This window comes from Equus asinus, chromosome 30 (genome assembly GCF_041296235.1).
Source record: "Equus asinus isolate D_3611 breed Donkey chromosome 30, EquAss-T2T_v2, whole genome shotgun sequence".
Taxonomy (NCBI): Eukaryota; Metazoa; Chordata; class Mammalia; order Perissodactyla; family Equidae; genus Equus; species Equus asinus.
This window is the reverse complement of record NC_091819.1, coordinates 1,336,905-1,359,581: the sequence shown is the minus strand read 5'-3', so window position 1 is coordinate 1,359,581 and position 22,677 is coordinate 1,336,905. Positions and strand designations below refer to the sequence as shown.

Genomic DNA, 22,677 nt, shown 5'->3' with positions numbered 1-22,677 from the left:
CAGGTTGAGGGAGCTAAGCCATCACACGCACGTTCCCAGTGATAGCACAGGATTTGGGACAGTGTATGTTAACCATCGTGCTTGAAGATGATGTTTCTGACCCTCCCGGGGAGGATGACACACTCAGTGGCTTGCAAACAAGATGGACATGTCCTGACCCAGTTATACCTGTTCACGCCATGCTTTCAAGTGGCCGACGGCGCCCATCTGTGGTTTGAGGGACTGGGCCATGGGTTCAGTGTGCGGTCATGCAGGACAGCTAAGCTAGCTGTGCACAGGATGACAGACTGTGGCCTCTTTCCCATCCTGACCTGGCTGACTGGGCTGTCTGTCCCTCCCTCAAACATATGCTTGTTGTATATGGAGAGTGCCGTGGGCTGGGGTCCCCCAGAAGCGGACTGGACATGAGGATTTGAGGGCAGGTGGTTTTTCTGGGTGGCGAGTCCAGAGAGCACTGATGGGAAGTGGGGAAGTGAGTCAGTGAGGAGAAGGGAAGCCGGTGCAAGATATGTTCCTATGCAGGTGGCTGCTGTGGGAGCGGGGGCTGAGGGATTTCTGGGAGATTACATGGGACGCCCCTCGAAGTTGACCCACCTGGTGGGCGGGGAAGTGTGGGTGTTTATCTCTCAACTCCCATTGTGTCCTGGCTTCCCCAGCCCACTCTAGACAGGCTGAGAGCAATCCCTGAGGCACAGAGTGACAGGTGCCCGCATTGTACTCTGTTGGCAACTACGGGAACAGTGACCGCAGAGGGGACATAGGTGGGACACAAACAGCATCAATTATAAAGAGGGAGCGAGGGAAGGAGCGAACGGAGTCAGATTCCTGGGTCTGATGGGAGGGAGGGGGCGTCTTCAGAGAGCCCCAGCTCTTGAAACAGCCCTTAATTCTTAAAACAAAAGTGACAGCACTCCTCGGTCCCGGTGGGTTAAGCAGCATCGCAGTGTCTTCAAACCCAGTGGTCGGCAGAAGGTAGGAGGGAGCCAGGTACTCCGGAGGGGCTGCTGGAGGCAGGCCGGTTGCCATGGCAACTGCTGGGCTGAGCTGGCTGCTCCTCTGCTGCGTCCTAGTAACCTACAATTGAGCTGCCCCGGCTTCACTGAGTGCGATGCCACACGGTTTGGTTCCCAGTGAGGGTGGATGAAGGGTGGAGGAAGCTGTTGCAATGGGCTTGGCTTGTCCCCTCCAGCCCTGCCCACCTGCTCACCTGCCCACCTGTGTGCTTGTCTCTCCTCTTCAATTGTCAGCCTCCTTCTTTTCCCCACAAGCCTTCTGTTCTCCGAGGAGCCAGCTGGGCTCGTGTGGTGCCTGGAAACTCTGTGCAATCTGATGCTACAGCAAGAGCACAAGTTTGGAAGTATGACAGGCGTGGGTTCAGATCCCAGCTCTGAGGCTTTGGGGGAAACTGTATCCATTCCAGTAGTAACAGGAATAAGAGAATGTGATTGTTGTTCAGATGTTATGGAAGATACTATGTTAATACACTAGGTATGCTCAGTAAATGTTACCTCCCTCCCTTCTTTCATTGGCTTCTGGACCCAAAGCTATGAAGGACCTTAGAGTGGAACTCTCCCGCCAGGGTGGCGATGCCCAGTTGTCAAATGCCCTCCCGCCAGGACGCCTTCCCTAATTCACCCCACAGCAGTAGGTTGCTGTCTGACTCTGGGTTGTCCTGGAACGTGTGTCTGTAATTTATTCTGTAGTAACTTGTACTTTTATGATTCCTTAGCAAGCGCACAGCACATACGCTTTACGCAAACACTAATATGGCATTATCTTATTTCATCTTAACAAGGCTGTGAGGTAGGTGTTCCTTCCCCCAATTTACAAACGAGGAAGTTGGAACTCGGCTTAACTGGCTGCTATGATCATAGAACTTGAAACTGGAAAGTGGGAGCAGGAGAGCAGAAGCCAGGCTGTCCGACTCCTGCATCCGCGCTCTCCCTGGTACGCCCCTGCCTCGCTGTGACACCGCGAAGCCTTTTCCCTCCCTGGGCAGCCAGTGCGCCCGCCAAGCCTGGAAGCCTGTCCATGCCTCCCACTGGAGCGGGAGCTTCCCCAGGACAGACAGAGGCCCTGTCTTCTCTCCACTTGCCCGCAACACCCAGCATCTCAGATTCTAAGGCCATGCTGTTGGCTGACCAATGAATCGTTGTTAGAGACCCTGTCCTGGAATGCCCCTAACTGACCTCTCCGTCTCCAGGATGGGGTCTTGCTGCAGAGAGCCACAAAGGAGCTGCAGCCAGGAGCTCAGGCCAAGGGCAGAGGGAACAGCCCAAGCCTGTGTGAACACAAGTCCTCGTTGACTCCGGTCAAAGGCTGAGCTGTCCCAGGATGTTCACAAGGGGCCGGCTCTGGCCTCTAGGCTATCAGATGTCTCTGGCCAGGCAGCAAAACATCATTCACTGCAGCTGAAGAAAGGCCAGCAGGCCCCGCAGGGGACGTACTGTGCACGGGGCGGCGGGGGCGGGGGGCCGCCCTGAAGAGGCCGTGGGACTGAACTGCTCTTGCCTCTGTGTTGGGGCGATGCTGGGACGAGCACAGGCAGAGGCACAGGAGTCTGGACTGGGAAAACAGGCAGAAAGAGCGCCAGACGCAGAGAGACCCCCAGCATGTAGCTCCGTACGGGACAGATCAGCACTGACTGACTGTGGGAGACGGGGTCGGGAAGAGACAGAAAGGAGAGGGGGACGTCGGGCCTGCGCTACAGATGAACAGAGCCTCAAGACACGCACGCCAAGGAGGGATGGGAGACAGACAGACACTGTGAGGGACCCACCCGAACACGTGTGTGGCACGGGGGATACAAAGAGGCTGTGTGTGCACTAGCTGGACGGGCAGAGGGTGGAGGGTGCGCCCACCGATGCTCAGGGGTGTGCAGACCCAGACAGGCAGTATCTGAGTGAGGACGGACTCTGCAGAGATGAGGAGGGACCCTGCGCTCAGCCTGGGGCCTGAGCCAGAGCAGGGCCAGCGATTCTCACGAGCCCGCCCTTCTTGCTCCTCTGGGCCATCTCGCATTCAAAGGGGTCTGTCTCGTGCCCAGTCCCTGCTTTCTGGTGGGGCGTCTCCAGCACGGGAGACGGGGACACGTCTCCGACCCAGTCCTGCCCTCTTCTCCTGACTGCTTGCCCTCTTGCAGCTCCTTTCTCGGCCCCTCTTCTCGCTGGTCACGTTCCTCAATCTCTCAGCCGCCTCCACTTCCATGTCTGGCTTCTGTCCCGGCCCCTGTGGGTCTGATGACAAGCGGCAGTTCAGGAATGACACCCTGTGCACAGCCACTGCTACGTGGACAGACACGGGTGCTGCGACTTCTGGTAGCAGGGCCTCCCAGGACTGCCGACGTCCTGCCGGGTGTCATTAGAAAAGAAGGGATAGAGCTTGTCACCTGCTGTCACCGTCCCTTTCTGAGCCACAAGCCTCCGCAGAGGGGCCCGGGGGACAGCGGCCGCCCTGCGCCCATGCCGGAGTGAATCTGCTCAGGTGATCCCCGTGGGCTGGGTGTAGCCGGGTACAGAGCTCCTTGTGTGCAGCTCCAGCGGAGAGCCGCCGCCCTTCCCGGCCCTGAGCAGGGACCTCCCCGGAGGCTGGGAGGCAGCAGCTGCGGTCTCAGCTCCCACCAGTCCCTCTGGTTAGTCACCTGTTCTTGAGAGGCAGGTTGGCAAAGTCGATGGAACGTTCTGGAGTCCGACAGACCTGGATTTAATTCTCAGTGTGCCACTCACTCCGTGTGACCTGGAACAAGTTGCTTGGTTTCTGTGTTTCAGTCTCACTGTGTGGAAGGAAGGCTGATAATAAGGCCCACCTCCTCGTGTTTATTTGTATATTCAATAAATATTTGTAGAGACCTACTCCACCAGCCACTTGGGATACAGCAGGAGGAAAAACAGACATGTTCTTAAGGTCATATACGAAAAAGAGACGGCAAACAAGCAGACAAATAAGTATGGGGTAGATTAGGCGGCGCTGTGTGCTGTGAGGGAGGATGAAGCAGAGTGGGGCAGAGAAGGATGGGTGGGGCTGTTTGAGATCACGCAGTCAGGGAAGGCTTCTCTGGGGAACTGTGTGCAGAAGAGCATGTGCAAAGGCCCTGAGGCAAGAATGGGCTTGTGTTCAGGGAACTGCAAGGAGGTCAGCATGGCTGAAGCAGAGCCAACAAGGCGAGAGAGGTGAGAAATGAGGTCAGGTCAGGAGGTAGCCAGGGGCCAGGTAATAAAGCGCCTTGGACACCATGGGGAGGACGTTGTGGTGACAGGGGGAGCCAGGGGAAGGTCTCAGGGGGAGGAGCGAGGAGATCTGACACATTTTGCAAGGGGTCTGCCTGGCTACGATGAGGAGAACAACCACAGGGAAGCAGGGTAGCCAGGAAGCATGGACAGGACACGGCTACGGTCATCCTGGCGGGAGAAGATGGTGGTTAGACCATGGAGGTGGAGGTGGTGGTGCAAAGGGTCTGGAGGGCAAAAGGAGACGATGTATTTACAGTGCCTTCTCAAATCGCGTGAGATTTTATTTCTCTTTCTCTCCAGAGATTAGAGATCCAGCTCGGTGATGGAGAACCTGGGGCAGCGGGCGCTCAGGTTGTTCTGGAATCATTGCTTGTGGCCTCAGGGACCTGAGCTGGAGGGATTATAGACACACACACACACACACACACACACACACACATGCACTTGCGTGCGTGCGTCCGCCCAGGCCAGCTGAGGGGCCTGCCTGGAGAGGCAGCGTCTCTCCTGTCTCCGTTCCCATCGTCCCATCTGTTCCATGTTCTCGGAACCACAGAGAGCCTGAGGTTTGGGACGGTGGGAGGAGGACAGTAAGCCAGGACACTAGAACAGTAGCTCACTATCTGAGATCTGGCAGGCGAGCTTCCTCCCGGCCGCCTCTCCCAGCTGGGGGGTGGGGGGTGGGGGCGAGGGGGGCAGGGCTCCTCAGAGGTTGCATCAATATTTGCAGAGCGGGAACTCGGGCGGGAGCAGGACCCAGTCCTCCAGCGACTCATTGCTTCCCCGGAGAACTCTCAGCTGAGATTAGGGCTGGGCTTCTGGGCACTCCACTGGGTGTCTACTGACTCAGTGCCCCCATCCAGACTCTCCCACTACCCTCCAAACCTTTCCGTCTGAGCCCAGGCTGGCCCAGGGAGGGAGCTGGTGAGAAGTGGCAGCATCGCCTAGTAGAAATCCCACTGCCCTGGGAGTCAGGATGCCGGGGTTCTGTGGAAGGGCCTTGAGCAAGTCACTTGTCCTTTCTGAGCCCTAATTTCCTCCGTCTGTGAACCAGATGGTCTCTAAGGATTGTTTCGGCTCTGACATTCTGGACTCTCTGACCACATGAAGTGGGTCTGTCCCAGGATTCCTGGCATGGCCTCCAGGAAGGGCAAGGGACAGCCTTGCTAGGTCAGGAACAGAGAGAAGATCCCGGGGTCGTGCACAGGGAGCTCTTGAAAACTCAGGCACCCCTGAGAGGTCAAGAACCCCACTGGAGGTCGAGTAGAGAGTGAGCCCTCGCCCAGAACTAATGTCATCATGGCTTCCACACCAGTGGCCAAAGCGCCCAAGGCCACTCTCTTAATGTTTCTGGGCGGTCATGTTCTAAACAATTATAATAACACCTGCGCCACCTCGGATGGAAAGTCCTACACACAGGCTGGGCATGACTTTGATAGATGTTTCCATCAAGCTCACAGCAGATGAATCCCTGGGATTCACTGGGGTGGGTGGGGGACCTGGGGGGAGGTTTTTAAAAGCCGGGATTCGAGATGTGGCCAGGTCATTCGCCACGAAAGCACAGGATCCCCTCGCAGTGTGATCACAGTGTCGACTCACCAGGGGGGTCTTCCTCCGAGTCCTTTCTCCCCATCCCCGCCCCTCCATTCTGGTTTAGTTCCTTCTCTTCCCCATCATCCCTCTCCGTATGGTGAAATGCTCTTTGTTTTGCCTCTGCCAAGATGCTGCCAGCCCAGCTTGGCCAGGATGCAGAGGGGGTCTCCGGCTGGTTTTCCCCTACAGGCCCCAGGGAGCCTCTCTGATGCGCCAAGACTTGTAGAGGGGCAGAGGCTTTCCTTCCAAGGACATGAATAGCCTCCTAATTGATGGGGAAGAGGAAGTGAGGGTAGGTCAAGGGGCAGAGCGGATGCCCACCCTGGGGCCCTAGTCTTCTCAAAGGTCTCACTTCTGGGGCTCACCAGGAAATCAGGGGTATGGTCAGGCCCCAGGCAGGTGACACTGGAACCCAGAAACTCCCAGACAGGTGACCCCTGGAACTCAGATCACATGGAACATCTTGGAAGACTCTTTTTTTCTTGCCTCACTCTAACCAACTCCAACAACCCTTGGGCCTCCCAGACTTTCTCTGGAGGTCTCTGTTGGGAACAGAGTGTGATCCAGAGGACCATGGGCCTGAGCCAAGCTGGCTCCAGAGACCCTCAGAGGTGGTGGGGAGGGGGGATCCCCTCTCACAGGAAACTGGCCGAAAGACCTCATGCATATTGGTCTGGGCTCTGCCCTCCGCTTTGGGACATTTCCTGGCCTTTCCATGCCTCAGTTTCCCCTCTGGAATGAGCCACTCTGATGGCCCCGGCACGGGAGACAAATGAGATCCTGGCTGCCCAGGGCTCTTTGAAGAGAAGCGCCAGAGGGGACAGAGGAGGCCTGTCTGAGATAGACGGGCCTTTCTCTTCTCTTCCTCTCTGGCCAGCCGGGTTTTCTTTCTGGAAAAGTGCCTGGCTCCATTCAGCAGGCGTCTCCCCCTCCACCATGTGCACCCCCACTCCCTCTGCCCGGGCCACAGCTATGCGGCCTGGGACCCAGAAAGAAGAGTTCAGAGTCACCCCCGGCGGGCCCCCCACCGTATCAAGGCAAGGAGGCCGCTGAACCTCCCATTCTGCCACACCCTGTGATGGCAGGGCCTCTTCGGGAGCAGGAGCTGGGCCTGCTGACGGAGCGCTGTGTTTTCCTGTCTTCAGAGAAGCCCCCAGACAGCACTTCCCTTCCGTGCTGCCGTCCACTTATACAGAGCACCGTGGCCTGCTGGCTGGAAAGAGCAGGAACTAGTGTGCATGCTATTCCTTCCTGTGACAGAGCCTCAGGGACCTGCTCCGCCAAGCAGGGTGGAGGGAGGCAGACACTACCGTGCAACCCACCTTCGTCCTGGAGAAGAAAGAGACACAGAGAGGGAAACCTCAGATTCTGTGGGCTCCGGCAGCACAGGAATCTGTCCCATGGAGGAGGAGGTTCAGAGATCCCCCAGCTCAGAATCCTCTTGGCGGGGGACTCAGAAAGCTGACAGCCCATCCCGTGAGCCGAGCTTCAGGCTGAGACTGGCTCTCTTTGCTCCCCCAGTCCCTGTGGCAGGTGAAATGCATGTGGAGGGGAAAGAGAGGGTGGAGGGGGCAAGCGGGCTGCCAGGTGCGAGGAACAGGCATAGGGCCACATGGGCTCTGCGGGGCTGTGAAGGAATGTCCAGGGACACGTTGGTCCTCTGCACTGGAGACTCCGGTCCCTCCAAGTCAACCCGGTGTCTTACCCCTTCCAGGCCTCAGCTCCCTCCCTCCAGGCTCTGCCCAGAAAGCCACAAAGGAGGAAACCGTATGGAAAACGCACAGCTTGATCTGGAGAAAAACATCCCCTGCTGGTGACATTCCTCTGGCTGAGACAAAGTCATTTTACTCAGGATTCCGTGCTGGCTGAGGCTAAAGAGAATCCCTTATGGTTCACGTCACTATAAGCTGTTCCCCAGATGACCCAGGCCAGCCCAACACAGCTGCACCGGCAGAATCTCCCTGGAGAATTGATTAGGTTTGCCCTCCATGGAGGGTGGTGCCGAGGAGGGGATGCTGGGGACATCACCAGGACAGGGGCTGGGTCCAGGGACCCCACCAGCACTGGGATGGGAGAATGTGCTAGAGAGCACCTGCCTTGCTCCCATTCCCCCTCAAAGGTGGTCAGCTTGGAAGCCAATGCATCTCTCCTAAGAGCAGAGGCAATAAAATTCAACGTGCCTGCCGCTGGGGACGCCGCTGGCATGGGGGCTGGGATGGCTGCAGCCCTTTACTCCCCTTTGATCTCAAAGCATATTTGGACAACTGGCCACAGTGTGCACCCTCAGAAACAAAGACCCCCCCCCCAACCCAGATGGTTCAGGGATCCAGAAACAGAGCCCCCTCTGCGAGGCTCCCACCCACTGAGAACGGGCGTCACCCTGTGAGCTGCAGCCCTGCATCAGCAGCACTGGGTGGTCAGAAGACTGCAGCGAGGTGGGAAGGACTGTCCCCAGGACTCAGAGCTCCATCCAGACCTCCTTGAAGCCTGGGGAGCCGGGAGGGGCTCAAGAGGAGCATGAATCTCACCTTCCTTCACAGTTGTGAAACGGGGCCCAGAAAGCGAAGGCCTGGGAGAAAACGCAGGTGGCCTGGACCTCTGTGTGCGGCTCCGCCACACCAGGCTGCCCACATCCAGAGACAACGGCCGCTCTGTGGTTTGGGTCATCTTAGTTCAGTACTTTGTAGGGGGCTTATGAAGCAAATCACGGCTGTTGTTTTCGTTGCTTAAAGAAATGGCGGATATAACCTGTCCATGTCTAAAAGGTCGCCTTCCCAGTTTGCCCAGTTCGCATGGGGACTGGGACCCAACCGGAGACACGCAGCCCTTCCAGGAGCAAGGAGAGAGGCCTGGAGGAGCCGAGCGAGGGCAGCGGTCCAGCACGTGTGCGGCTGGCTCTCCTGGAACAGAGAGTTCAGTTACCAGGGAGACCCGAGGGGAGAGGAGCTCAGGGGGAGAGCCCTGCTCCAGGGTCCCTCTGTTTTGTCCATACTCTCCACTAAAATCTTCACCTCTCGGGATCCTTTTCTTCCTGATCATCAGCTGGAAGTGCCTCCCACATGAAGGCACAGACCCTGGCGGGTGTGAGCTGTCCTTCCCCCACCCCCCCCCCCCCACCCCGCAAGCTTGCCCCAACGTGCACCCCTTTCACTTAATCTATTCCCCAGTGCCGGAGAAAGGTTAGGCCCAGTCCTGAGGTTGTCAGCACCTGAGGGGGTCGCGCCGTCCCACCTCCCTCCCTGCAAGCTGAGCAGTTCCTGAGCCGACCCCCACCCCTCTGCGTGTGCTGATAGGCACGCACTGATCCCAGGCCCTTATTCTGACTAATTTTAAAAGCCTGGAAAGGGGCCAGCAGGGGCCGGGAGGAAACCCTCTCCGGGGAGGGCTCAGCCAGGCCTCCCCAGCTGGTACCGCGCACGTGGGCTCCCCGTTCCCCGGGGCACCTGGAAACGCCCCGCTGCCCCCACCCGCTTCCGCCTGTGCGCCCCCAGGAAGCGCGCCCCGGGACGCAGTGGTGTCCCAGGGGTTAACGCCAGGGCAGCTGGGGGAGGTCGCGGCCCCCAGCCCCGTGCGCACCCCCGGGGCTAGAGGCCGCCGGACGGTGAGGCTGCGGTGGCCCTTTGTCTACCTGCTCCGGGCGTTAAAGAGCCCGCGCGCAGCCGGCGTCGCGCGCTCGGGACAGCAGGCGGCGACGGGAGACGGGGCTCTGTCGCTTTAAGGCCGACAGCTGGAGCCGTAAGTGCGCGGGGCCGGGCGCGCGGGGGGCGGACTCTGTCCTCGCGTGCGCGGATCCCACCGGCCCGGTGCGGGGTCCGCCTGCTCGGGGTGCGCTTGCCCGGGGTGCGCCTGCTCGGGGTGCGCTTGCCCCCAGGTCCGGCTGCCCGAGGTGCGCCTGCCCGGGCGCCGGGTCCGCCTTCCCGGGGGTCGCCGGGGACGCCCTGGCGCATGGCCGCCAGAGCCGGGAAGATGCTGCATCTGCCGCTGCCCAGGTCGGGGAGGGCGGTGAATTTCCCCCGCAGGTAAGCCCCTGCCTCGCCGGCCGCAGTCCCGGGGTCGCGTCTGTCCCCGCGCCGCGCGCGCCCCCAGCTCCGCCGCAGCCGCAGCCTCGGGCGTGGGCGTGGGGTCTGCGGGAAGGAGGGTCTTGGCCGCTCGCTTCTCCCACAGGAGCGGTGCCAGCGCCGCCGGAGCCTCCTGTCCCCCCACCGGGCCTGCTGGCACTGGGGTGGAGGAGGTTTGGTTGGGGGGGGGGGCTAGGGAGGGGACGGGAAAGCCGGGCGCGGGGCTCCCCGGAGACGGGGACGAGGCTGAGACAATAGCACAACTTAATTGAACTTGGTCGGTCGCAGCTGCAGTGCGGGGGGCCGGGGAGGTTGGGGGCCCGGAGGGGGACGAGAGGGGGCTGCAGCCCCAGGCCGGCTCAGGGCGGTTCTCTCTAACCCCGGAAGCATCAGGGGCATCTTGGGGGGGAGAGGAGCTGGTGGGAGGCGGGAAGGTGAGACTTGGGGGGGGAATAAATTTGTGACCCCACAGCCGGTTGGATCCCCCTGAGATGGGAGTGAGGCCTGGGACTCGTCTCTGGGAGTGGATGGAGTCCCGAGATTTTGGGAGAAGCCCTGTGGGGTCAGCACGGGGGTCCTGTAAGGTGAGGGTGGTGCACCGGGGCTCCTTCTTGAAGGAGACGTGAGGGTGCCCACAGCCTGGACCCTCAGAGCTGACTTAGGAACTTCCAGGAGAGAATTAGGAACTTCCAGCCCTGAGAAAGAGGGCTGATGCTTTCTGGGTTTTTTGGGAGCTTCCCACCCCGCTGTCCACCCTCCCTCCCCTCTGACCTGGGGGCTGGGGGAAGTTGGTGATTAGGGAGCCGAATGGGAGGCTGGATGCCTCTGCTGTGGCTGCTCCCGCCCCCAACCTCCTCCGCCCTCAGCCCTGCAGCCCAGTTGCACCCATAACCCGCTCCTGCTTCCCCAGGTCCCTGGGAGGAGCCCCCAGGGCTCCCCCGGGGCTCCACCGCAGCTCTGCACACGCAGGCTTAGGGTGATGCAAAAGAATTGGGCGAGGCTGGGAAGGGAGCCCTGTGGAAGCCAGGCCTGCTGAGCCCAGACTTTTTGTTCCCCTCCCCAGTAGGACAGGCTGCAGCCCCTCTGGAATGTGACTTAGGACCCGTGGAGTCACTCTCGCTAAGATGGTGGTGGGGGATGTCAGAAGAGGAGCCAGTTCATGAACAGAGAATAGATGTCTTTGGGGGCCTCTGGGAATCCTTACTTCTGGTGAGATCCTGGGCCGAGTCCCGAGTCCTTGGGCCCTAGAGAAGGTAGAGGACGCTTCATAACTTCCTCTGACGCTTCTCCCACCACCTCGCCAGTTCAGAACCTACTGCGGGTCCACACAGGGTGTGGCCACGGAACCAAGGCTTGCCCTGCTCTGCTCTTCCATTCTCTGCTTCCCCGATCCCTGGAAGATGTGAAAAACCTCTAATGGACTCCAGCCCCTTACCCTGAGGCCAGCACTCCTTCTGTCCTACGCCATGGGCCTTTTCTAGGTTACCCCATCGTTTCTTTTGAATTGGTATTCTTCCCGCCCCCTTCCTCTGCTCCGCCTGGCCCCACCCCAGCCCTGGGGACCTGGATTTGTACTGTGAGTTTAGTTGCGAATCCTGGGGCCACAGCTGTGAGTACTCAGCTAACTCCTTACCAGAAATGACTTCTAGGCAGGTGTGCCAGGGCGGGACCCTGCGCCTAGCCAGTGAGGAGCAGGTCTTGTTCCACCCACCCAGCCTGCTGCCTGCGGGTGGGGCTTGGCTGGGCCTGTGGTTTCCTTCCCATCGGATCGTGGAGCCGAGACTTTCAGGAGGATTGTTGTTAGTAGGCAAGGAGAGGGGATGTCGTAAAGTGCAGGTCAGCCCTCCAGTTGCCAGAGTTCAAATATAAAACTTAACTACTCTTGCTATAATCCACGGAGGGAGAGCTTCACCCAAGCCTTGCTCCGGGGACAGCTCAAAACCTTCCCCACAAACGATGTGCGATTGGGGCCCACCAGGGATCAAAGAGACGTTTTCGCGGCACGCTCAGGTTCCCCGGAAGCTCTCAAGGAGGCACGACAGGAAGGTGTGAGGAGGAACGGCTTGGTTGGCCCTCCAGTACCTCCACCACCGGCTTCCAAGGAGCTGAGCTGTGAGCAACCCTCGGCCCCTCCGTTGCCACGGAGCAGATGCCGGAGATGTCACATCTGTCCTGGGGGGCTGTCTCCTAAGCACCATTTTTGCACATCTCAAGTGTCATGGTCGCTCCTGGAGACACCTTTCTTCTCCTGCCTCAGAAAACACCATCCTTTCGTACCTTCCGAGCAGGAAGCCTGAAGTCCAGGCTTCTGTCCCACCGGGCACTCCTGGACTCCCTCCGGGAAAGGACCCTTAGCTACAGCCTGCGAATCAGTGGGAACAGGGCCTGCTCACAGGGGCAGCGCACAGAGACCCCTGGGGCGCAGGGCTTCCACTAGGCACAGCATCAGCCTGTGAGAGGACAGAACGCCCAGCGACAGCAAAGCCCTGAGCTGCTGCTTGCTAGAGGGTTTTGTGGGGCTAGGCACGCACACCACAGGCAGACCACACTTGCTGGCTTGCCGTCTTCCTGCAAAGCTCCTGCCTCTGCTTGGGAGGCAAGGAGGAGAGAGGTGCAGAGCAGGAAGGACTGTAAGAAGGCAGACGGTGTGGTGGCAGCCTGTGTCCCATGCCGAGCCAGTCACCTTTCTCGCCATAGCAGGGCGCTCTAAGACACCACCTGTGCCCAGTGCATTAGAGACATTTGCTCATTTAATCCCCCCAACAACCATCTGAGGTCTATTTTATGATCATCCCATTTCACAGATGAAGAAACTGAGGCACAGGGAGGTTAAATAAATGGACCTAAGGTTGGAGTAGTGGGATCCGTCCTCACGCCCAGATCTGTCTGACTCTCAAGCCAGCCCCAAAGCACAGTAAAAGGAGTGTCTTCTCACTGATACTGAACTGGGTCCAGGGAGTACTAACTGCTGGAGATGCAGAAGGTGAGGCTATTCGAGGCCTCAGCACAGGTCTGGCATTGGCCTGGAACTGCAGTGGGGTGTCGTGGGCAGAGCCCTGGACGTGGGGTCAGCTGACCTGATTTGGAACTCGGGCTCTGCTGCTAGTTAGCTCTGTGACCTTACAGAGGCTGCTCAATCTTCGGCCTCAGTTTGCTTCTCTGTAAAATGGACCTGGCTCCCGACTGTCCACCTCCCAGAGAGGCAGTAATGACAAGGAGATAGTATGAAGAGCAGAGCGCTGCCAACATGTGCGCTTTACACATGTTACACCAGCCCAGGTCCCTCCCAGGCAGCAGGGGTCTCTCCTGGATTCTTCAGATGGCTTTTCCCCTCAGCTTCCCCTCTTTCCATCTTGCTAAGACCCCAGTGAGGATGTCTCTTGGTTCTGGGCTTAGAATATATCTTTGATTTTTACTTAAATTCTTAATTGCCCATTTTCAGATTTCTATTCAGTCCAAATCTTATGCTAATTAGGATGGCATATTTATACATCCTATTTTAGACGGCAATTTACATAAAAATAGACCACTATTTAAAAAACTTAATCTTTTAAAAAAAAAAAACAAAAAACCTTATTCATTCAGCCTTAACTGTGTAATAACTGTGCCAGCCACAGTGCTGGGTGCTAGAGGAACAGAGCTGGCCCCTGAGGAGCTAATGTTCATTCATTCATTCCACAAACCGTAGGAGCCCCTCTGGATGTAGGCAGGTGCTGGGAGCTGGGGCTGCATGGTATCACTGTTGTATTGTATCATGATTGTGATACAATGTGAGCAATAAGACCCACATAGTCCCTGCTGTCAGGAAGGGGATAGTCTTGCAGTGAAGAGAGGTAAATAAAGTCAACGAACACATACACGCAGTGTTTCACATCATGAGAATTATGAGAGGGAATAACGCAGGAGGATGCAGTCCAGGGGAAGGAGACAGAGGAAAGCAAAGAACTGTGATACCGCGTCATACGTGCGCTAACTGGAACCAGGCAGGAAGGGGCCATACTCTGAGTGGTCAGGGAGGGCTTCACAGAGGAGGTGGTGGCATTTGCATTGGGCCTTGAAGCGAAAATGGGAGTCTTCCAGAGGAGCGAGAGCTCGTTTGAGGAGAGAGGGAGTTTTCCTCACGTGAGAGGCTACATGTCATCTTCTCTGCCCAGACCCGCCGTCACTGTGGCCTCTCTGATCACACAAACTCCATGTCTAAGACAGAATGCTCTCACACAGACCACCGAATGGATTTCTCACCGCTCAGCACCAGCAGGGAGCCTCTGATAGTGCAACTGGCTTGTGTCCTCTGGACCTGGGTGTCAGTGTCTCCTCCAGTTAAGTTCATGGCCAGAAGAGTAGACCGCCCTGCCATAAAGCAGAGTCAGATACTCGCACCGCTGTGCAGAATGGTAGGGTATGAGAATTCTTCCTCAGCCTACCTTTCTTGGGATGCTTCAGGAATTTCCTAGAAATAGTAAATTCTTGGACATTTAAATCTTAGGAAGCGTCCATCCCATGAAGACTCTGGCATGTCATTAGGGAAGACATATTGAGAAGGAAAGAATGTCAACCCTCCCTCCACCCCCACCATGGGCGCTTGTGCACGATGCACGACAACCTGGCTGCTGTCCTGTTAGCACCGTCTAGAGATGTTGCTGTCGCCGTGGACTCACAGAGGCTGTAGCAAACATGGGTTTCCTCTTACACTAGTCTTTCTACTTGATGGATTGCTTACAGGTGCCATGTGGGTACCAGGCAGGTCATTCAGAAGAAGAGAGTAGAGGGAGTTTTGTACTTGCCAACTCTGCTGGGTCCTGTGCAGGGAGCTTTATTTTTTACCTTATTTACTGCCCCTCCACCCCCCCAGCGACACTGAGAGGCCAACGGTGATGTGAGCATCTTAGATATGGGCGTGCATTCAGGGAGGGCAAGTGCCCGTCCCGAGTCGCAGCCCGTAGGTGGTGCAGCAGAAATTCACACGCAGCTCCAGCTGGCTCCGCGACCCGTTCTGCGCCAGACCGAATGGAAGCCGAAGGAGCTTGGTGCTTCCTGCAGAACTGAGAATGCCTCGGCCCCTTTGGGGCTGGTCATCTTCCAGAAAGAGAGCTGCTAATGAGGTTCTCCCACCTCCAGGGGAGCGGCTTTCCAACTTACCTATTTATATAGATTTTTCCCACAGTTGTTTGTCCTGTGGTGGGAGTTCTGTGCAATCCTGAGTTCCTAGGGGCCTGGGCCTTGCCCTCCTGTGATACGTGTTTAGAATTTAATAACGGTCTTTCGGTGGTGACAACCAAGAGCTAACAGGACCCCATTTTCAGAGCTTACGTGACAGCCTAGATTTGGACATACCATGTTTCTTCTGTGCCATGTCACACTTAGAGCTCTTGAGATTGGGCCAAATCAGATCTCCTGGAATACGGCAGCCACGTAAGATAGGAGCAGATCAGTCCTCCGCCAGCAAGGGCACTTTAATTGCCTCCTCTGTGCCAAGAGTCTTGCTGATGGCTGCCGAGGGAACCGCCACAGCTTGTTTCAGTCCACAGTCTGGTCTGATTAGCTCGTAAGGGGGCTGGATGTTGACCTCTGAGACCAGGAATCACGGGAGCTGGAGATAGGAAGCAAGCGGGGCAGAAATAGAAGGGGAGATTTATGCCCAGGTCAAGGCGCCGTGTGTCAGGAGGGCGGTGAGTGTTGCCGGGTCCTGAAAAGGTCAAAAGTAGCTTGCGAGGACCTGTGGAGAGAGTTCGGGGAGGAGAGAAGCTTTTGGGGGTGAAGAAAGAGGGAGGGAGGGAGGATGCGTCCTGAAGAGAATTTGTGGGGCGGGGGATCGATGGGTAACGTGTAAAACAAGTGAAACAGAAGGCACGTCCCACTCTGTCCTCTGCACTGTCGGGCCCCCGTCCTTAAGGCTGTGCCCGCAGTGGTCCAGCGCATGCACACGTTTTCCTGTGAGTGTGTGTGTGTGCACGCAAGTTATTTTTCAGGCTTGGAACACTTTCCCCTGGATTATTTTAAATTCTCCTATAAAGCTAGCCTAGGCTACCAGCTTTTGATCCTCGTGACCTGCCACCTGCGTGATTTTAAAAATAGGTTTTAACAGCTTTAAAACAAAAGTCGTATTTCTGCCAGTGGGTGGAATTCTGGCTCAAAAGCCCTCAAAGAAAACAAATAGTTGGGATTTATTCCTGGGGTCATGGGTTTCTGGAATTCGACCCCCTAGACACAGTGGCTGAGACAGCAGCAGCAGGGTTGCGTGGCGCACGTCCTGCATCCCGTTTCTGAGTTCTCTCTGATGCGTGGTTGAAAAGCAGCACTGGACTGGTGAATCCCGTGCCTGGGGATGGACGCCTCTTGTCTGCAGAGTTCCCTAATAAAATCCTTGTTTACGTTGTGGTATGTTTCCGTGTTCTGGAAATTGGTGCCATTTCTTTCCTATGTTGTAATGTATTCAGTTCCCATAATTTACCATTCCTTCCCTGTTGAAGTTTGTCTCTCATCACATCCTTGTGATGTCCCAGCCCTGGTTCCCAACTCAGAGTCCAGTGTCTGCTGGTACTGAGTGCTTACCCTTGGACCGCTCTTGCAGAACTCAGAGCCCCCACAGCAGCCCCCCAGGAGCGGGTCCTCTAACACATGGGAATCATACTTAACTTCGCAGATGCCTTTTAAGCAAGCATGGAGCTGATCTTGGGGAGCACTTACGAATCACCTTTTCCTGAAAAGGTGGCTCTCTGAATGTGGAAAGTTCGTAAAGACCATGATTCTCGGTGCTTATGATGCATTTTAGAATTATTACTTTTGAAGTGTCACGAGCAGTATGTTAACTTGTTAATTTTCCTTGTCCAGCTGTAAACCGGGTCCTCTTCCCCCCAGCTCTTAGAAATTAAATGTGAAGGAAGGGGTATGTGTAATACCACCAGTTCTCCTGTGGCTTATAGAAATCCGTCATCCGCTATAGATGCTCCTCATGTTTGCCATTATCTTCAAGTGGTTTTCTTTTCTGGAGTCCCCCTAGGGAAATCCCTGGCAGAGCTGTGGTCCCCAAGGATCAGCCCGGGTGGGGTGTTCAGAAAGGGAGATGGAATCTGGGCTGTGACACTTGAGTTAGCTCAGCAGGGGACCTAAGAGCCTCATCTGAGCTCCTCCCCTGGCCTCAGGACCCCTGGGGCCAAAAGACCAGTCCCGCCCTCAGAGAAACCAGCCTCGCCCTCAGAGAAACCAGCCTCGCGCCCCCGCAGAGGGAGGAAGTCATTGCTCACTCATGCGCAGCCCAGGTCAGGAGCTTTCCTGCTATCTGAGAAATGAATTCTGGGGATTTGCACAGAACTGCTCATTGTGAAAGCAGCTTTGATCCACAGAGAGTCCAAAACCCTTTGGAAAAAATCTTGCTGTGCCAGGGAGGCACTGCAACCTGTCGGAGCCCCCCAGAGCGGTCGAGACTGCCGGGGTTGTTGTCTGGGTTTCACATAACATTTGCTCTGGGGAGCCTCTTAGCTGCTCCCTCTCCCTTTTTCAGAGCTGAACGAGGACTCTCTCTCACCCAAAACTGTTCCACCAGTAAAACAATGCCATCCAAGTAAAATAATGCTGGTCCCATGATTGGAGCCCAAAGAGTCAGAGGTAACCTGAATTTTTATTTGTATCAGCCTCCCTTCCTCAGCCCCACCTCTGGTCTTTAAGTGTAGCAAAGAAATCCAGAGGTGAAGCAAGGAGGAAGGTTTTGAGAGGCAGGAAAGGTCAGAAGTGGAGCTGTGACCATGTCTTCAGCCTGTGACTTTCACTCCTGTCTTCTTGAGATGGTTCTGGGCAGCAGATACAGCCGGGCCGTCTCAGCCACCGCTCTTCGTGCCCTCTGCGCACCGACCGCTGGCTGCCAGCAGGCTGCTCGCTGGCGTCCCTGCCCCCTTCTGCGCCCACCGTCCGGTCCAGTTCAGTGCTTTCCAGGAGTTGTTTGTTCCCAAAGCTGCTTATGCCAGTTGAAATTGTATCATTTAATTATTACGTAATTGATGAAATGTGAGTGTACAAAGGCAATTGTTTTTATAAATACATTGTTGAAGGCTTTGGGAAGCTTGAAAGAAGGCAAATTGTTGGAGAAACTCTTGTTGAGCTCCATGTAGGACTTAAAAACTTAAGGGAGACTGTAAAACTCTGGAAGGATTTTGCTCTCAGGTAGCTCTGTGTCCTGAAAACCTCGCTCCCCTTGAATAAGGCACTGTGGGGATAGCTGTGAAGAGTGGCGTTGGAAAGGCAGAAGTGTGTGGGGGGAATCCTGCTGGTTCTCGACTTTGAACAGCCCGGAGGTTCACTGGCGCCTTTCTGTGTAATTTTCTGTAACGAGGACTTAGTGCTGGGAGGATTTACCAGGAATGAGTGCCTGAGGAGGGTGAGGAAGTCTTTAAATGTAGAAAGACACCCACCTGCCTGGATGCCTTGCGTGTAGGTGATGGGGGAGGAAATGGCTGAGATCAAACTGTTTGTGGTTTGGGGGACCCCGGGGTGGGGGCGGGGGCAGGTGGACCCTGAGTGTCTGCCTCCCTTTCAGCCGGTGTGGCCCTCTTTTTACCTGTTTTAGACATTGGGGACTTCTGGCAAACATGTTAGTCAAAAGGGTTCTCTTAAAAAAGGGACTCCAAGATTAGTTCTTCTCTGTGTCTCTCTTTTCTCCAAATCCATGTGAGACTGAACTGAGCTCTTCCCAAGGGAGACCAGAGGACATATATTTAGGGCTCAAGTCGTATCTCATATCCATTCATTTTCAACTCCTTTGGAGTGATAATTGATAAACTTTATATTTACCCAAGCATAGCACTTCGTTGATGCTCAGGGGGCCATCACCTCTGAGGGCTGCCCCGTTAGGTTTGTTCTTCCAAATCTCAGAGAGGCAGGCAGGACTCCTTGGCACAGACCCCTTTAGGACGGCGGAGGAGGGCTGGAGGGCGAGGTAGAGCTTCGAGGACCCCTTCTAAGCTGAACAGGGGCGCCCGGTGGATCCTGCACCAGAACAGGATGGGAGAAATCGCAGGATGTTTTTGTTCCTGTCTGGTGCCTGAAGGCACCATCCCCCAAAAGAAAACCAGTTTGATTTTGATTAACTTTCTCTTCTTTTAATTTCCATCTTCCTTCTTTTGACTTCTTTAAGGATTATGCCAAAAGCCCCAGACTGATCCTAAAGCCTCAGGACAGAGATTTCAACTCATAGTTGCCCAAGAAAAGCATGTTAATACCAAAAGTAATTTCCTAGCCAGTCATTTCCTGTGTTCTCAAAATTGTTGTTTTTTCCTGAGATACATATATTTGGATAACAAAAACTGTTCTCCCTCTCAACCTGGGGGAGGTGATGTGGCAGGAGGCATTCTGAGAAAGGCACGAATAAAAGGACACTTCAGAGTTGATGCCATGCTAAGTATACACTTTATAGTCAATATGAAGTGCACGCTGTGTATCCAGCGTATGTGAAGTACACGCTCTGTCCCCAGCCTACATGAAGTGCATGCTGTGTATCCAGTGTATACGAAGTGAATACTTTGTATCCAGCGTATGTGAAGTACACGCTCTGTCCCCAGCATACGTGAAGTGCATGCTGTGTATCCCATGTATATGAAGTGAACACTTTGTATCCAGCGTATGTGAAGTGTACATTTTATATCAGCCAGGGTTGACGTACATTTTTGATGCTGAAGTGAAGAGATGAAGCACCCAGGAATCTAACATTGACTTGGCCACTGGCTTGTTCCATGACCTGACCCGGGTCACAACTTCCAACCCTGGTTTCCCCTTCTTTGGAGGAGAAAGAGGCCACAGCAGTTGAGAGGCACTTAATGTGTATGAGCGTGAGATAGTCTGGAGGGAATGGAATGTCGTCTGAATGGAGAGTGCACCAGTGAGGATTTCTTGCAGAAATAGCAATCCGGTCTTGTGGGGTGTTGAAAGCAATAACCAGTTAGAAAAATGGCCAGGTCTTTATGTTTGCAAAGCACTCAGATACTTCAGTACCTAGTTCTGTAAGGACTGGGTGGGACGGCTGCCTGTCAGAACTCTTTGCTATATCTGGCATTTGCAGGTGAGGTTTTGAGAAGTTTCCGTCTTTCAGTTCCCTGTTATTTTTTCCTCTATTCATCCTTCATCCTTAAGTGGGCAGGATGTCCTGCCTGGGGCGTGTGGTGAGTGGCTTTTTACCCTACCTGAACACCTGCAGATGGTTCCTTTCTCTGGAATAAGATCTTTGCTTCATCCACTTAAATTGGTTAGGAATTAAGAGCGCTTTGTCTTCTAATTCTTTTTGTTCGAGGCTTTGTAATAGGTGAGAGATGTGCCTGCTTTCACATGCATGGAAGACTCACCCGCAGCAGTGAGGGTCTTTCACAATGCATTAGCAGGGTTTTCTCTCTGGCGCTGACCTTTGGCCCCCACGCACAATGTGGTATTCAGCTGCCTTGTTCTCTGAAGTGAAAACCTTCAGAGCCCTCAGCAAAGATATTTCACTGAGAGTAAGCAGTCCATGAACTAAATGACTTAAGATAAGAAGGCGGTTAATTTAGAGATAAAGATGAAGGCAAGAGGTCCATAAAAATCACAATGCCCACCGAGGCCAGACCAGGGATCCTGCCATGGTGGGGGCGACAACTCGACCTTCCTGAAGACCTGGATTAAAGAGCAAAGTAAACTTTCTATCCCATGGGGTTTCTTAATGCTGAGATTTCTCTGGACATACCTGCCCAGTGTTCCTTGGTAGAACTGATGAAAGAAGAAGAGAGAATCTTAGTGGGGGAGGAAGATATTCAGAATTCACAGATCCAGAGGGCCTCTTGGGAGCACCTCTTTTGAAATCCTTAACAAGTACTCTCATTCTAAGGGTTTCAAGGATGTAAGCATTTATGGGGTGGTGGGCGAGAAAGCAAGCCAGCCGTCACCTTAGAGGAAGCGCTAAGGAGGTAACAAATTAGCGTGTTGCTTTTTCCCCTCTTCGTGCTCTCTAGAAACCTAAGACTTAGACTGAGGAACAAGCCTTGGGTGTTTAATTGTAAGTTTGGTCGAGGAGAGGGAGACAGAGAGGCGAGGTAGGGAAAAGTCATGGTTTGGTTTACAGAGAAAAATCATTTCCAAGGACTGCATTCAGAACGCTCGTCTGCCAGTGGTGCGAGGACGTCCAGATTTCCGCGGTGTGAGCACACGGTCCTTCTACTGCATCCACCTCACAGTGGTAACTTGCACATTTTTCCCCTGTGAAGCTTTATTTTTGGAGGCCACTGTAATTTACATGTTGGGACCTATTATTAACTGCTAGTTTTATGCTGTTATTGGAAATCTTTACATTAGGAAAGAATGTATGGGTTGTTTTTTGGGGGGGTGGGGTGGAAGGGAGGCTTAAATTAAAGGTTACCTTGTATCTCAAATCTGTCTGGGATCTGAGAATGGATTAGAAACCCACATCCCCCCAGCAAAGAAAGTTCTCTTGGTCATCCATAACTGTCTTCCCAGAGGAAGAGCACACACGGATCTAAGAAGAGGCCCTTTCAAGGGAAAAGATGATAATGGAATCACTTTTAAAAGTGATTGTTTGGGAGGCACTGTGGTGTAAGTACTGCCGTCCATCGTAGCCGACAGAATTGATGGGCCCCTGTAGGAAGCGCATAGCGTCTTTCATCAATGGAAAAAGCAAAAGCAATGGTGCTGTGTTAAATTTCATCCCACAATTGGGTAATTGCACAAGCCCCCTATTTAGTTAAATTCCACCGTCCAGTGTAGGACAGGAAAGTTTGGTGACCTTATGTTTGACTCCCGTCTGGGCTTGGACAGTGGCTACGGTGGGTGTCAGAATGCGTCTTTCAAATGTCCTGACTAGAGAAAGAGATGAGGGTAGCCCTTTGCCTCAGTGGTGCCTCTCCAGTAATTCCTTCAAAATGACAGGGCTCAACTCAGGTGCCGAGTGCTTTGCATTGGCCAGGAGAAGGGTTTTCTGCAGAAAGGACAAGGCTTCGGGTTCTCGAGGAGCTCTCATTAGGAGAGGTCAAATGATTTTACACAGGAACAACTTCACAGTGCTTTCTGCTTCCATCTTGCATTTTTAAGCTGTTCTGCGCCGACTCTGCATAAGAGGGCTTTCCAGAAACATATTAGGGGCTACATAAAGTGTTGGCCTCTGGTGGGTAAATGGCTGGCATTATTATTGTTAAACTAAAGGTGGAGCTAATAAGATCCTCCAGTGACCCTACAGGAACCCAAGCTGAAGCTATTGACCTCTTTGCCCAAAGTAGGTATATTGCCAGGTTGATGGGAGTTAATTGCCCCCGGAAGGAGAAAGTGAAGAAAAGCTAGAACCAGGAACTCCCAATGGGGTAAAATTAATTTGAAAACATTTAGCAATTGTTGTTTTCCATCTGGCCTTCTTTCCTGCCACAGACCCTGGTAGGATTGTCAACCATATCCCTTATCCATCCCGGGGAAAATATTTTAATATGACCCCTTGATTTAATTCATTCAATGAGTATTTATTGACAGTCTACTCTGTGCCAGGTCCTTCCACCCAACCTCTCTTATCCTGTACAGGAAGATGCTTTGCCATCGTCTTTGCCAGGGACAGAACTCCCAGCGGGGTGGGCAGGATGAGAACAGCAGTGAGTCAAGGGCCACACACAATGAGAGACCAAGTTTAAGGGGAGGCAGAGGAAGAGGAAAGAGTCTGGATAAGGGGGACAAGAAGAGAATGCTGTCACTGAGGCTGACAAAGGGAAGAATTTCAAGGACTGACTGACACTGTTAAATACAACTGAGAGGCTGTAAAGATAGGACTAAAAAGTCCTAATTGAATTTAG

The 22,677-nt window shown here is 54.5% G+C and overlaps 1 protein-coding gene across 8 annotated transcripts in view; it reads left to right on the top strand.

Annotated features, from left to right (window-relative positions):
* NAV1 (neuron navigator 1) overlaps nucleotides 1–22,677 on the top strand; it is a 243,989-nt gene that overhangs the window by 170,138 nt on the left and 51,174 nt on the right. Inside the window, exon 1 of one of the 8 annotated variants that reach the window (XM_070501454.1) lies at nucleotides 9,583–9,838. The exons of 5 other annotated variants lie outside the window; for them this stretch is intronic. In XM_070501454.1, coding sequence (XP_070357555.1) covers nucleotides 9,765–9,838 — 74 coding nt within the window. In that variant the 5' untranslated portion in view covers nucleotides 9,583–9,764. Of the gene's footprint in view, nucleotides 1–9,582; nucleotides 9,839–22,677 lie in introns of those variants that run through there. 2 more of the 8 variants (XM_070501452.1, XM_070501453.1) reach the window with 2 other exon arrangements.